The 16,336-nt window shown below is 43.4% G+C and overlaps 1 protein-coding gene across 1 annotated transcript in view; it reads right to left on the bottom strand.

Annotated features, from left to right (window-relative positions):
- Positions 1-3,986: 3,986 nt before the first annotated feature.
- The window catches only part of LOC127215514 (ankyrin repeat and SOCS box protein 7-like), a 43,510-nt gene continuing 31,160 nt past the window's right edge, over positions 3,987-16,336 (bottom strand). The window contains 1 exon segment of the mRNA XM_051175929.1: positions 3,987-4,298. Coding sequence (XP_051031886.1) covers positions 4,159-4,298 — 140 coding nt within the window. The 3' untranslated portion in view covers positions 3,987-4,158.

Raw genomic sequence — 16,336 nt, 5'->3', positions numbered from 1 at the left:
TGCTGTGCCTGTGTGTGCCATGGTCTGTACTCACTGCTGTGATTTGAACAGAAACATTTCCTCCACAGTTTATGAACACTCAGTCCCCAGGCAGAGAGCTGTGCTGTTTGGAGAAGCTTGGGAGGTGAGTTGTGGCTCTGTTGGAGGAAGTGTGTCACTGGAGGCGGGCTTTGCAGGCTTTAGGGGCTTGCCCTACTACTAGCTCTCTCGCTCAGCTTCTTGCTTGTGGATCAGGGTGTGAGCTCTCAGCTTGCTGCTCTAGCTACCATGCCTGCTCACTATACTCCATGCTGGACTATTATCCCTGTAGAACCGTAAGCCTAAGTTCCTTCTCTAAGTTGTCTTGGTTGTGGTGTTTCTTCGCAGTGACAGAGAAGTAGCTACTGAACCTGTCTTCCTAGTGGAGACATGGCAGAAAATGACTCTGGCTCAAGAAGCCTTTGTGCTGGATGGACACCCTCAGGGTCGAGTCCTTTTCTGGGTTGAAGTCACAGAGTGCACTCTAAAGGGGACTGGGGCTGTGAGAGGCTCAGAGATTCAGGGATTTGCAGCCAAGCCTGACCCCCAGGACCCACACAGTAGAAAGAGAGAACAGACTCCTGCAGATTGCCTTCTGGCCTCCACAAATAAAGTTAAGTTAATGTACAAAATACTAGAAAGTAAATGAATAAAAAGGGGGGGATAAGAACTGGCGTGAAATGTGGAGCTGCTTTGGAAATCATTTTCTTACAGTCACCGGTGACTTCACATGCTGGGGAAGAACACAGCTTTATTTCATTTTAACAAACACCTGCAACTGTGAAGACGTTAAGGCAGAGGAGAAATAAACAAACAAACAAAACACCATGAATCCAGTATGTTTTTTTAAACCAGATTTAAGATTTTTTTTTTTTAATTCAAATTGACCCAAAGCAAAACTTACATTACAAAGAAAGAACAGAATATATTATGATACAACACACTGGGAGTTACATGAAAGCTAAATTTGTGGGCAAACGGCCTTGTCCCAATCCCATCCTGGGCTAACCAGTGATTCAGTAGGGAAGTTAGAAGCGCTTTCGTATGGTCCACTCTGGTTATTAAGCTACACTTTCTTGTGTCTTACGAGGGTGTGAATCTAGACTCCCTCATGCTCCAAAAGTGACTCCTGCCACTGCCAGAATGCTGACTTCTCCAGCGAAATGTTGTTCCACGCATGACTGATAATGAATTAAAAAAAAAAAAAAAAACCAAAACAATCAAGTCATCCAAACTAATGAGCACGGGTTATTCTGTAGTAAATAGTTTAGAAATATGGAATTAAATAATCTAAAAAACCACTCTTACTCTGCTGTACATTTATAAACACAAATATTTACAAAGAAACACCCTTGTTTGCAAAAGATGAGGTTTGCAGTTCATTAATGATCATAATCTTTTATGAGCTGGTTTCTTTGGTGTCTTTGCCAAATGCATTTTATAAAGTTTTAGGAATAGGATTAAATAATACATTTCAAAAGAAACACAAAAGAATCAGTGGCGAATTGTGAGACAAGATTCTAGAATAGCCAATAGGCGGAGTTTCTGAAAATGCTTGTTTTTCTCTCCTCATGGCCACAGAACACTTCTCTGATAATCAAATTCAGGTGCAGACCTGTATGTCATCACAGTCACAGTAGGAGCTATACAGCCTTTCAGTCACCACAAGACACAGTGTATGACTGCAGTTCTATTAATAAACAAAGAACATTCTTTTAACTTCCAGATAAATCAAACCTCAAACAATAAATAATGGAATTATAGACTTCTTCATTAAATAGAATTTTCAATTCCAGGAAGAGCGCTCATAATTTTTTTTTTCTTTTTTTCTGAAGTCACAGCAGCACACAGAACAAAGAATTTTCCTTAATATGATCTTTTTACTTCAGATTCCCTGACTCAGTCTCATGGGAGTGAATGTCATTTTTAACTCACTGAACAAATTAACACACCCATGAGTCCTGTGCCACTGGGACACCAACACGGCAGCTCAGAGTGCAGCCTCCAGGCTCCTCCTACCGCTTCCCATGATGGGCTTGGGTTCTAACAGAAGTTACACTCAAGAACTCTGGTCACCTTGTGTCCCCCAGGCTGCTGCTGTTCATGGGTCTCCAGCCTTGACCTGGGTCCTGAATAAAGAATGAGAAGACGGCTATGCAGCTGTCTTTACAGGAGTCTCCATGGAGATGACCTTTCAGACAAGGTCACAACAGGTACCCATCCCTATCTACTGTGTTCCCAGATACTCAGGGATCAGCTGTCTTCACAGGAGTCTCCATGGAGATAACCTTTCAGACAAGGTCACAACAGACACCATCCCTATCCACTGTGTTCCCAGCTACTCAGGGATCAGCTGTAACTGGCTACATGTGCCCTAGCTTGCTGAAGGAGTCTATGGGGCCACACTACCCAGTGCCTGAATCATCTTTCTTGCCCAAGCTGTCTGTGCAGGAATTTGTGTACCATTTAGGCACATGAAGATTCCATGCTCTGACGCCACAGCTACTTTGCAGCCAAGAAGACAAACTCTGGGCTTGAGAAGATGGCACTGCTGGCCTGAAGTAGGTGAAACTGGATTCTGTTTAGTCACACTTTGTGGTGAAAGAGTTATGTTCAATGCCCCCAAACTGGCAATTCTGACAAGAAAGGAGAAGCCCTTACCTTGCAAACTTATGATAGCAAATTTATTAACAGTTATAAATATTCAAAAAATTTGTCATGGCACTAAGAATGACATCATCGGGGCATCATCACTGAGGCTCTCCTCAAACTAACATAATGACGAATGAAGCAGCGAGCATGTGTCCGAGGGCACATCCCTGATGCCTAGTGCCTACGGGACCTTCTCCCTTGCTACTGACACTTCTCCACATCTGGGTCTCTCTTGCACACACATGACCAAACAGCCCAGAAAAATCAAATATTTGCCTTGAAGAGCTTTACTGTACCTACCTTCAAAACAGACAGGAAATATTTAATTAGCATATTAGCAATTTGCCAGACTCATAAGAGTGCCCATGAGATATGTATACATACTACCAGGAAGAAAAAACAAAACAAACAAAAAACAAAAACACCATGAAACCACCCCAAATTATTTAATCATTAAAATTAAATGGTTTAGCAAGACTATGGGCTATTTCTAGGGAACACTGTATCACCAGGATATAGAATTTGTTCCTTCAATGAAATGAAACAGAAAGCTTAAAAATGGAAGATGAAGTGACACACTTTGGGTGTGCATCGGGAATGGAAGGTGGCGGTTCCTGCTCTGGGGGGGGCACGAGGAAGTCGGCGACCGAGGAATGGGAAGCGTGAGAGGCCGAGAGACTACACCAAAAGAGAGCCGCGCAAGAGGCACTGTTTTTAAAAACAGAACACGCTGGTTTTAAAAAGTTAATTCCTTTCCCCATTGATTTTGTTTTAAAAGCACAATTCAACAAGAGAGAGAGAATCAAAACACAATGTCTCAGGGTAGTGTCCTACAGCTGTTTAAAAAAAATAATTTAAAAATAAGCGCACACCAAAAGGAAGCAGAGGTACTGGAATTTTTTCCCCCATTGAAAAGCTACATTAATTAGAAGGGAAAAAAAGAGTTTTTAAACAGCTCATCTGTACTCATTAAAAATGAATGAGGTGATAGCATTACTGCAAGTTTCTTCGCAAGGAATTTTCCAGCGTCACCTAGGATCTCCTAGGTGAACCCGAGACCTCCAAACTTAACAAGTGTTCTACTGGTTTCTAGTACCTCGTTCACCAGTGAAACCAGAGCATCAAACCTGCCTGTGTTTGTGCATTTAGGAAAAATAATTTTTCTAAATGCAGTATTGTATAGAGAGGCTTGGACCTCATAGACTTGGACCAAGAAATCGAATTAAGACCTTCAAGCGTGGTGTGTGTGTGTGTGTGTGTGTGTACACACACACATATATATGTATATATGTATACATATATATATATGTATATATATATATCCCTCCCCTAAAATGAAAAACAAACAAACAAAAAACCTAAAAGTGTATACCTGCCGCCTTCTGACTTCACAGCAAATCAGAAATTGCATAGGATATACTTTGTGCAAGGCCCAAAGCCTTTTGAGTAGCTGGAATAACTCTTAATCTTGCTCACAGTCCAGGTACATCAGATATCATCAAATTTGTGTTTTAAGTAGTCTTTCATGACCTTGGCAATTGGTAGTTCATCAAGCAGCTTCAGGTTTTGAAGGCCTATACACTGTCGAATTTTAATTCGGCACAGGTCCTGCAGGGTTCTGGGTTGTCCTAAAATGACAGAAAAAAGAAAATGTTACAAGGCTAGGAAGCCCAGCATAGAAGCCCCCACCGTTGGGTAAGTGTTTGCCTGCTGTGGTCCTTACAGGCAAAGGCTGGAACACTGGACTGACTGAAACCCAAGTGTTATCAGTTCCTTCATGTGCTGTCTCAACCACTTGGTCTTTTCCAAAACCCTTTACAAGACAGTAGTGTCATGGTCTGAGTATGTAATGACCCTGTCAGGCACATGATTAGAACGCTTATGCCTAGATCATGGTGAGTTTTGCCCAGTGTCGTGGAAGCTCCAGGAGGTAGGACCTAGATAGAGGATACAAGTTACCTGGTGTCCAGCATCGGGAGTTTAGTGTCCCTGGATTGCATCCTGTCTTATTTCTTTTTCTCTATCTACTATGACAAGAACAGCTTCTGCTGCCATGACTTTCTGCCCAAACATGTGGGAGCAGTCAACTGTGGATGTAACTGTCTGAAACCATGGTCCAAAAGAGCCTCTCCTCTTCTAAGTAGTCTAAGTAGTCAGGTAATTGGACTGGCAAGAAACCAACAGGTCGCTGCCTCCATCTCTACTTTACAAATGAGGTCCTCTGGATGAGAGACTTAAGCATACTGACTGCCGCTGAATAGCTGATTGTAGCTTAGAATTAATTCTGAGGATAGTCTTTCTAATTCCAAGTCTGGTCTCCTTTCTACTATAAATCAAGAAATTGTGGGTCTGTCCTAATGAGACTCTTAATACAAAGGAGAGCGTCTGTGAGCAAATAGTTTCTCTGGGTCTCAGTTTCTCCACAAGAAAAGCATGGTCTGAATGAGATGTTTGCTAAGGTAGACTGTTTTGACTGTAAGGCTAAACACAGGGCCTGAACACAGTGCCATCTCTATGGGTTTTGCAAGGATGTCTGTTTTGCTATTCACTGTCAGGGTTGGAGTAGACCCTGGCTAAGGGATGAGGGCCTGGTGGTCCAGCAGTAGGGGGAGTTTGAAAGGCAGCTCAAGCTAGTCTGCATCTTTAGCTCACTTTATAATCTACAAACCGATCATGGGTCAGTAACTACTGCTGTCACTTAATCCAAACCAAAAGCAGTAAAATCCAATTCTGTTTCTTCCAACAACTTTGTTTTTATACCTTAACAGTACTGATCATTACTGACACAAGGAAAACTTCTTTAACAATACCTCAGCAGTGTCCGGAGTCATACAGGACAGTATGAAAAGGCTACCTCATACCGAATGCCTGCTGTTCCATGCACAGCACAAGCTTCTGACATGTATGAGTCCTTTAATCCTTTTACAAGTGAGGTATACATAGCATCACTCCAATTTCCTGCAGTCTCAGAGTGATTAAATAACAAGCTTCAAAAGTCAAGGAGATAGCATATTTCAGTGGCTATCAAACATTTAGTCTTAAATCCCATTATGTTTTTAAAAATTATTGCGGATATGAAAAAAACTTTGATGTGGGCAGTCTGTATGGTGAAAACCACATCAGAAGTTACAACAGAAATTTTATAAATACCTGCTAATTCATTTTAAAAGTAATTAAAACCAACCAATCACACATTAAGATGAACAACATCTGATGAAATCTATATTTTCCAAAGTGAAACACAAAGGTGAGAGGGGAAATAGCTCCCCCCACCCCACACTGTTTGCCATGCTTTACAATGCTGGTCTTACAGAGGATAGCTGAGCTTTCTCGTGAATATTTGCATTCAGTCTCAGGAAAGAAGGAACATGAAGAGGGCACATAATACCACGCTGCTGCTATGAAATCACTCTGACCTCACAGCCTCCTGGGGAGTGTCCCAGGCTGTACTTGGATAAGCACTGCTGTTCTGAGTACTTTATCTCTTGCTTGTATTGTTTTGTAGTAATGATGCAAAATTAAATAACTCTTTCTAAGTGAAAAGAGCTCCATTAGACTTAGACCTCCCGGTCTGATGTTGGTGCTCAGCAGTAGAGCACCTTCCCTGGTGAGTGCACGGCTCCAGGTTCGACTCCCAGTGTTCCAAGAGAGGAAGGGAGAATAGATTGAAAACTGCTCAGGGAGACCTGCATGAAAATGCTGCTTTCCAAGAGTACTACACACGGTCTGCTAGGAGTCACAGCACATAACTGCTTTCTCGGAAATGCCTGTGACTAGGAGGCAGATGTGTATACAGAAGTCTGCAGAAAGATGCATGCAAGGAAGTGACATGCTTACACACTAGTCTATTTCTAGACAGATCATATGTCCTCCATTTTCCAGGATGATGCTATCAGAGATGCCCCTATCATTAGTACTTGACTGAGTCCCCCTAACATTTGACCATTTAAGTCAACACTCCATTATGCCATTTGTGTGCTCCAGGGCAGTGTTTTTGGAGAGCCTGACTGGGGACTTTGTTGTAAAATAGTTTATTCACTCAGTGGCTACTGGGCTAGAGCTGTGGCCACTGGGAGCTCAGCCAGGACCATTCAAGCCTACATGTTCTGGAATGCCTTACTCAGTTAAGTCTTAGGCCTAAATATATTGGAATGCTTTTCCCAGTTTGTTATTTTTCTTCTTCTTAAGTAACATGCCACACACGCATCCTTTAATATTTTGGAAGAATGTGGTCTTCTAAAGATTTCCTAGTCATATATAATGTCTGACTACAGAATTGCCTTGAATGATAAGGGCATATTGTGGTGGTTAAAACCAACAGTGTTGGGAGGCAGAATGCACAAGCTTCTTGGCCCTACCACTCACCACCCACATGATCTGGGCTGAGGTGTTAGCCTGCTGCCTTAGTTTCACCATAGCAGCACCTACCTTAAAGGTTTGTAAGAATTACAAACATTCATTGTGACAAAGTGTTGAGAACATTGCAAAGCAAACTGGAAAATAAATTCTAAAAATAATAGTGGCTAAAGCCTTGCAGGGATAATATATTTCTTCTCATTTTCAGGAAACTAGAAGGCCATCCTTGGAAGGTGGTCTTCATCTTCCTGATATGAAGATGGTAAGAAAACAAGGTGCTTAGAAGGGACAAGTAGTACCTACTAGTAGGGAGGAGTTGGGCCAACTGCTGGATGTCACCGTATGTCATCACCATGTGATGTTACCCATATGACTTCAAAGGGCTGGAGACGAAGACTTTCACTGGGTAAAAAGATGTGCATCAGAGAGAGGTCCTGGCTAGTCCTCTCTGCTAACACCAGTTTGTCAGCATGCGGAGTCAACAGTGGGCTAATAGCAGAGGGCATTAAAGGTGGTTCAGCATTACTGTTACAGACATCCTGGGAGTCTTTCTTCAGGGACAGCATCTTGGGACCAGAAGATTATGATTAAAAGATGAATATTCATTTCTTGTTAATGAACCACATGAAAACATTTCCTGAGCACCTACTACACACCTAGCAATGCGGTGTCCAAAGAATAGAGGGACAAGGAAGAGAAAAAGAGCAGAGAGAAAAAAAGGAAGAAAGGAAATGTGTGTGTGTGGGGCGACAGAAATGCTTACCCCAACCACCAGGCATGGTAGGAAATGAGTAAGTACTGCTCCACTGTGGGCTTGTAACAGGGAAGGTCGGCAGACCGCTCCTCACAGACTGTAATTTATGGAATTATAAGCACTGGAGGATGCAGCAAGAACTACAAGGTGTTTAGACTAATGAACTACAGTAGGCTTACACAATAGTTCAAAGAGTTAGTCTTGCCAGGCTGTGGAGAGGAGGCCTATCATTACTAATAACCAGGTTGGCACAAAAAGGAAATCTGCTGCTGAAGGGCCCAGTTTAGCATAAATAAAAAAGCCCGGGCAGAGGAATAACTTAGAAAATGAACTGTCCTGAAGCACCTCCCCTTGTTGCTTTTATGAGGGAGGCCTGATTTACTTCTTAGGGTAAAGATATCTGGACTTGGGAACTGGGAAGATGGCTTGGCTGTTAAAGAGTATGAACTGGCCTTCTAGGGGACCTGATTCCAGCACCCATGTCAACTGCTCACAACCATCTGTCACTCCAGTTCTGGAGGATCCAATGCCTCTGGCCTCTGTAGATTCCTGTGTTCATGTATACAAATACCCATACATACTTAAACATACTCATACTCAAGAAGGTAGATAAAGACCGAACATTTAAAACATTCAAAGGCAACTGCACAGAAGACAGAGTCCCAGGCTTCTTTGTGGCTGTGGACACAGTGACACAGAGCAGGGAGGTGAGGGGGCAGAGAAATCAACAGGCCGTTCTCCTCCTCTGGATTGTTTTGGAGTCTGTCATCCACCAAAGAACCTCTCCACCTCCATCAGCATCTACAATGATTTTCCAATATTTGTGTTCAATTTCTGTTCCCATTTTAAAATTCTACCACAAGCACATTTTTTTTTTCTTATAAAGACGGTCTTACTATATAGCCCCAGCTGGCCTGGAACTTACTATTTACCAGGCTCGTTTATAATTCACAGAGATCCACCTGCCTTTGCTTTCTGAGTGCTAGGATTCAAGGTGTACACCACCATGTCTGACCAATATTCTTTTGCTTTTTGCTTCTGAAGTCTCACAAGGACTAAGTATAAAGTGGGACACACATCTCTTACTTTATAGGTCCAATGGCAGATTCTAGCTCCCTTAGAATAAGAATCACAGTATCCACTCACACTTCAAATATACACAATATCTATCAGCTTTTGGATCTAAGTCTATTGGTTACGCTTTTCCTTAGGCAATCAAATGTGGATGGTCTGAACGAGGATGCCCTCCCCAATCTTGAGCAATGAATACTAGGTCTCCAGTTGTGGTACTCTTTGGGGTGGCTTAGGAGGTGTGGACTTGCTGGAGGAAATATGTCACTGGGGGTGGGCTTTGAGAGTTTAAAGACCCCTGCCATGGCTAGTTTGCTCTCTCTGTTTGGTGCTTGTGGCTCCTGCTGCCTTGCCTTTGTTCTGCCATCATGAGCTCTAACTCTCTGGAACCATAAGCTCAAATAAACTCTTCCTTCTATAAAGTGCCTTGCTCATGGTCTTTTATCATAGTGATAGAAAAGTAACAAAGTCAAGTAAATATTACACACGATTTACTCACAGATGTCAAGACACCTGTAGGTGCCAACATTAAAAGTAGGGACTATAAAGAAGGTACAGAATAAGATACTTCCTAGTTAGTTAGAATAAACTGATTTATTAAAAGATATGTTTGCTATGTCAAAGAACCTAAAAGATCTGAATGACAACTCTGTACTGCTGAAAATGGTTTTTAGTAAGTTAAGAGTAAAAAAATCCGTTTAAAACTCTAATGTAGATAGTTTGGCCAAAATCTCCAATTCATTAGGGAAAAAAAATTAAAGAACCCTGAGTCAAAATGTGTTGCATGAATTTCTCCACAGAGAGAGTCCACTGTACAATAAATCATTCCACAGAGTAACAATGGAGGCGGTGGGAAGGAGCAGGGTAGGCCAGGAATTTTGACATCCAGGCCGGCTTGTGGGTAAATCCGCTCACATACCTACTCTGTGCTGGATTTATCTGGGAAAGCCACAGCCTGTTCCAGTTTCCCAAGCTTTAAAAAGCAGAGGAGCAGAGCCTTTTACTGGCCTGCATCTTTTAAAGGGTTATTTGCTTGTGTATGTTGGTGGTGCCGGGGACTGAACCCAAGACCTCACACACTAAGCATGGACCCCACTGTAGAGCCACTGAACCACATATCCCCTCCATGCATACCCCCCCACCTTGGATTTTTATTCCCCCCCCCTTTTAACTTTTTAGTTTCAAATCTTATTTCTGTAAACATAGTACTTTTGTTTTTTTAAGTAACATAGTACTTGACAATTACTGAAATCTAAACAAAAGCATATTTCTGGTTACTTCGATATTTATAAAACAGTATTGTGGACCATCTGTGGTCACCGCTCCAGTAAGCCACTATCTTCAGGACTAGACTGGTTAAGTCTCCTGTACACAGTTTACACAGCTCATTTCCCAGCCACTTCAACTTTTCCTTGCAGCTTTATGAGCTTCAATCCCTTAAAACACACAGATCAAAATCCACCTGAGGCCTGCCTTTAAACAGCCCTGAAAGTATACAGATGGGTGAGTCTAGTCTTTGAATGATGCTTCTGGAACACAGGTCCCTGCCTCAGCCCAGATATCTCAGGGTCTTAAACAGAAACTCAGTCAACTCAAGAACAGTCTAGGCCAGAGCCATAAGAAGAAAAGGATGGTGTGTGAGAATACGCTGGAAGCATTCTACACAAGCAAGGTGGACAGTGGATGGTATGTTTACTCGAGGACCTGTTATCTTTGACATGTTCAGTGCATGACCAGTCTCTGCAAACTGCCTCCAGGAACCAAGGCACTAAAATCCCCAACTGAGAGGAACCATTTATCCCAAGTCAGCAAAGCCACAATTTTATAAGCAATGTCCAGGAGTAAGGGGCCTGTCAAGAGCCTGAGCCATAAACAGGCGAGCATGAGGCAAGCTCCCAGCTGACTCACAGATTTTAACTTCAACCAAAAATACATGAAGAATCCTTCAACTTCTGAAACACTAGGCTGACAGGATACTCCCAACACATCCGAATGTAGGGTCAGGAATGCAGTCTGAGACAGAATGATTACCTAGCATGCCCAGGGCCCTGGCTTTGACCCTTAGCACTGAAAATTTGGAAACTACACTTTGCTAGGTTTCCACGTGGAGGCTGAAGGGTGCCTTTGCACTGTTAAAAGGGAAGACTCTCGAAGAATTCTTGCTTATGTGGTTTACATTTGTCTAAATTTGCCATGTTTGGAAAACTAGAAATTTCAGACATTTCTGACTTGTTTTTAAAAATGGTAGCAATCAGTTTATCAGCTGAAATAATTTTAGGAGACAAACAAAAACTGGTGTCAGTTTCCCAAACAAGAAAGCCATGAGGTCATGTCTCTGTTTCTCCTTTCCCACAAATGTCTCTTGATGTCTGCCTTCCATATGCTCCAACTTTACTCGGTGAGCTAGCCGGACTACAGGACCTGAAGAACTCTAGCTCAGGAGTTCTCTATCTGCGGCTCACGACCCAACCCTTTCACAGAGGTCTAGATCTTCAAAAAAACAAACAAAAACAAAAAGCAAAAACAAAACAAATGAAAACAACAACAACAAAACAAAAAACCCAAAGAAACTTACATTACAATTCTTAACAGTAGCAAAATTATAGCAATGAAATAGTATTATGGTTGGGGGTCACAACAGGGGGAACTGTGTTAAAGGATTGAAGCATTAGGAAGGCTAAGAACTACTGAGCTTCATTCAGATGTACTGCCTTTTCCAGACAACCTTGGATACTCTGTGAAACCCTCATGGTGTGTGTGTGTGTGTGTGATATATATATATAGCATTAAATATTGTCTTCCTCAATTGCTCTCCACCTTATTTTTTGAGGCAGAGTCTCTCACTGAACCTGAAGTTCACCAACTGGCTGGGAGCTGGCCAGAAAGGCCCAGGGAACCTCCTGTCTCCAACTCCTCACTCCCCAAGCTCCCCATCCCCGTGCTGAGGTTACCAAATCATGCTACCATGTCCAGCTTTGTATGTGGGTGGGTGCTGGGTACCAAACTGATGTCTTCATGCTTGCTTGCAAACACAATCAGCTGAGCTATCGTATCTCCCCAGCCCCTACAGCTGGATCTGGAACTACATTGATTTTTTTTTTTATTTTTGGTACTTTTAAATTATAGTCCATCTTAAACTTTTGACCCATACACAGAGGAACATAAATTAGTCATCAGAAGTATATGGCATACTAGGTTATGCATGTCTTCATATTGTTAGCCAATTTCATTACATGATACCAAAAACAGTATTTTTTTAAATATTTCTACTAATCTCAGAAAAAAATATCATTACATAGTAGGACTCTCACAATGGTAAATATGAGTTTTCAAAACCACTCTTTTTAAAGCTCAAGGTCTGACTGGTCATCAATACTATGGTCATTTCCCTGAAAGTGACAAGTGAACTTTGTGCATTTCCAAGAAAACGCCTGCTAAGTGCCCATGATTAAACGGTGTACTTTGGCTGTCAGTCAATCTTTCAAGGAAAAATGGTTCTCCGTGAAAAAAGCTACTGGTGCAGCTCAAACAAACCTGTCACTTCTCCTCCACTCAGGCATTTTTGTCTACAGAAGATTTAAAAGGTATATGCACAAAGGGACAAGATTTAATTCAATTGTGTCTCCTGCTTTGTCACAGACATTTGTAAATGGGTTGGAATACTCATGACTGAGGTTGCCTGGCAGTGAAGAGAATAGCCCTCATCAGCACCACACCAGCCCGGCTGTCTGTCATGCTAACCTGGAAGCAGTTTTCCCTCCAGAGTTTACACATCACCAGCACAAAGGTCATCACAGAGTGAAGGGCGAGCGCTCCAGCTACACACCAGGACCTTATGGCCATCTAAGACAATCTGTGAAGCCCATCCTTATGGGGGGGGGACCAAATAAACAAAACCAGTCCTATATGGCCCTCTGTTTTCCTCCTCTCATCTTCCCTCCTTCCTCCCAAGTAACAGGAAAAGCAGCTGCTGCTGGCAAGAATTTGATCCAGTCTCCCAACCCCCTTTTTGTTTTTGGAGAGCACCGGATTCTGTGGGGTAGACTGGGGGCTGAAGACCTCTCCCCAGGTTATTGGGCAAGTCATTTGTGGCACTCTGCTGGTTTAACAGCATCTGACATGGGCACAACTGAGAGCCTGTGATAATGGAGAGAGGTGAGCTTCTGATCCCAGTATGCAAAACCATCCTCAGTTCAAAGAACCACAGTGAGGATGGTTTCACACTTCCAAAGGAAAACAATGATAAAGCCGGATGGCCGTGCCATTACAACTCTAGCACATGCAGAGCTTAGATATCATCACACCTGAGTTCTTGGAAGAAGAAAAGCTTGCACAACTTTAAAAACTAAGCCTAATCTTGGAGCGACCAAAACCACTGGGGCTGCAGGCAGGGCACCTTTATCAAAAGCTCTGGAGACTGCGGGACCCAGAGTTACAACGCCAATGCTGATGCATGCTTACCTGAGCAGAAGCCACTGGGCCCCTAAACGCAAAAAGCAGAGCCCATGGATGGACAGGACATTAAGAGCCAGTCTGAGGAAGCCTGCCAGTCCTCAAAGAAAAGACCAATGAAGACCCTGACAGTTACGGCTGGGGAGTGTAGGCTGTCGGCACACAAGCCGCTCCCTAACTCAGGCTCTCCACAGGAAGAGACTCGTCCAGGAACACACTGCTCAGGCTTGGTCTTCCTATCTCACCTGACAGGAACTGGAGGAAAAACTACCTAAGGGAAAACACATAAGCCCACTTAAAACACTGGAATTTAATTAGAAGATTACACCACCACACCTTAAACAGGAACCAACAGGGTTCCAGTGCAGTAACAGTGGGCTGAAGTTGACAGACCTGAGGAGGAGTCAAGGGCATGAGGGTGAATGTGCAGGTGAGGGAGAAAGGACACCACCGGAGAACTCTGCACAGCCAGCTATCTATAGTTACATAAACACAACCCCATGCCTAGCCAAATTAACAGGAAGCCTTGCATGAAGACTATGAGAAGCAGGATATGGTGGCTCACACGTATAATCCTAGTACTAGGGAGGTGTAGGCGGAGGAATCCACTGCAAGTTTGTGGACAGCCTGGTCTATGTAGCAAGTCACAGGCCAGGCTGTGCTATTGTAGCCAAGATGGTCTCAAAAGGGCCAAAACAGGAAGGGGGCGGTACTATCACCTGAGTTCTCCGGGGCTCTTCACATCATGCCTAACTTCAACTGAAAAACAGAACAATACAGCATGCTAGGCAGGGTAAAAGGAAAGCAGCCAGAGCTAAAGCTAGCATCAGAGCCAGATGTAGATGTGCCACAGATGTTGCAATTACTGTAAGCCAGGGAACTGAGAGCATGATTCTTCATTTAGAGCTACTGAAAGCGTTAGAGTGAGGAAGGAAACCCTGACTAATACCCGATGAAGCAGCAGCCGTGCAGAACTGTTGTCCCACACAGGGCCATATGGACGGCCCTGGCAAGGTGAGGGAGCAGGAGGCCAGATGCCCCAAGAAAAGCCTGAATCCACTTGCCTGGCCCCAACCCGACTCTACTCTGTCTTCTGAACATGGCCCCCTCCTACCTAAGGGGAGACATTCATGAGGAAAGGCTGGCCTCTGAGGTACGCAGCCTTTCCATACAGTCTTGCTGAGCAAATGCAGAGGCAGTCTCCTGGCAGGTACTGCCCTCTAGCTGGTTTCCAGATGGTAAGTACAAGCCACTGCAGGCCACCAGCTCTTTTCTTTGCTTTTTGGAGATGGGGTCTTATGAATGTAGCCCATTCCAACAACCTGGCCTGGCCTGGAACCCAAAGTCTCCCCTCAGGCTCAGCCTCCCGAGTGCTAGGAACCCAGGTGCGCAGTGCCAGGGCTTTTCAGCCCTTCCCTTTCCCCCTGCAGAAGCAGCTGGTGAGGCACAGAGGAGGGGGCTCCTAGTCATCTAGCCTGCAATTCGTGCTTGGGCATTTCTACATGGGCCATCGCCCGGTACTACAATTTCTCTGAATAAAATTCCAGGTATGACTTCATTCAACTCTCATCTTTTAATATTGAAGTCATGAAATTGCTCTCTTTCTCAGTAGATTTTACATTCTGGGGCTGGCTCAGCAGTATTTCCCTTGCACAGGACCTGGGTTCAGTTCCCAGGACCCTCATGGCAGCTAGCAATCTCTTGTAACTAGTTCCAGAGGACCTGATGCCTCTTCTGCCCTCCTTGGATACTATACACACATGGTGCACAGACATACAGGCAAAACATCCATTCACATAAACATGTTTTCCAAACATATTCCATATCCTTACAACTCTAGTCTGTAGCTACCGGTTAACTGGAGAACTTTATACTGTGAAGGGAGATGATAAGAACAAAAATCTCAGCTAAATTATAACTAGTTCTCTGGCAGGTTCCATTAGAAGCTAACCACATCCTCAGGTTATGCTATGCTTAGATATTTTCACAAAGGTATACTTTTTTTTTTCGTATTGGTAAGTTTTCCTTTTTGTTTAGGCAAGCATTTCCGTAATCTGCTTTCCCCCTTAAATGCAACCTAACCACAAAGGTCCAGACACCCAAGATCCCCCTGCTTCCGCAATAATGTCCGAGTAAAGGACACATGGGACAAATACTTCCTCTCTCCCCAGTTCTAGCCTGGCCATAGGGGAAAGGTCAGTTCATCTCCTTAGGATTCTGCAGTGGTCTGTCCTCATGCCCATGCCAACTTGTCATTGGACACACCTCCACATACTCCAGGCTCTATGTCCTTTTTGTTTACTGGTACTGCCCCCTGGCTTCCAAATCTAAAAAGTCAGACCTAAAATTGGCCTCTCATAAGTGCCACATAATCAAAAGCTGGTCTTTCTTCTGTAATCGAGATCACATGGGGAAAGGCAGCTAGCTAGGTGCTGGCAGTACAGCAGGGAGTAGATGAATGATGTTTACAGACCTCAGCTTCCTGGCTCACACACTAACCTCTGGTACACACACTTGGTCAGCCCCAGGGAAGCAGACAAGAAAAGGTAACGACATCCATGATGACTACCACTCATTGCTTCCACGTTAGATAAATCAGACACTGGGAGGTGTCAAGAAAGTGTCTCTCGCATAGTGGGCAACATCAATGGAAGCTGTGTGGCCCAGGGACATAGTGCCTAATTTCCTAGTGTTTTCTCACAATAATTTCTAGCATCCTTTATCTCCATTACTGGGGTATCTAAATAAGCCAGACTGGCATTCTTCTCATTGGAACTCAGTAATACATTTCAGAATCCGGACCATGTCTATAGCTAAGAAATCTGAAACACCAAAGTCTTCTAATTCCTCAATCCGAATCCTCATGGTATTAGACAGGCTATTGTTTGGAACAGTGGGAATTGCCTTGTTCTACCATTAAAACTTGTTCATCCTAAAAATATGTCTGTCGTTTACTCTACTTTTACTGTCCACTTTTAGTAACACAACTGGGTTCTGGATGAGTGAGTATTACTTACCAAGTGGGACTTATAG

Source organism: Phodopus roborovskii, unplaced genomic scaffold (assembly GCF_943737965.1).
Source record: "Phodopus roborovskii unplaced genomic scaffold, PHOROB, whole genome shotgun sequence".
Classification (NCBI taxonomy): domain Eukaryota; kingdom Metazoa; phylum Chordata; class Mammalia; order Rodentia; family Cricetidae; genus Phodopus; species Phodopus roborovskii.
Note: the sequence above shows the minus strand (reverse complement) of the source record. Positions and strands in the feature narration are given on the sequence as shown.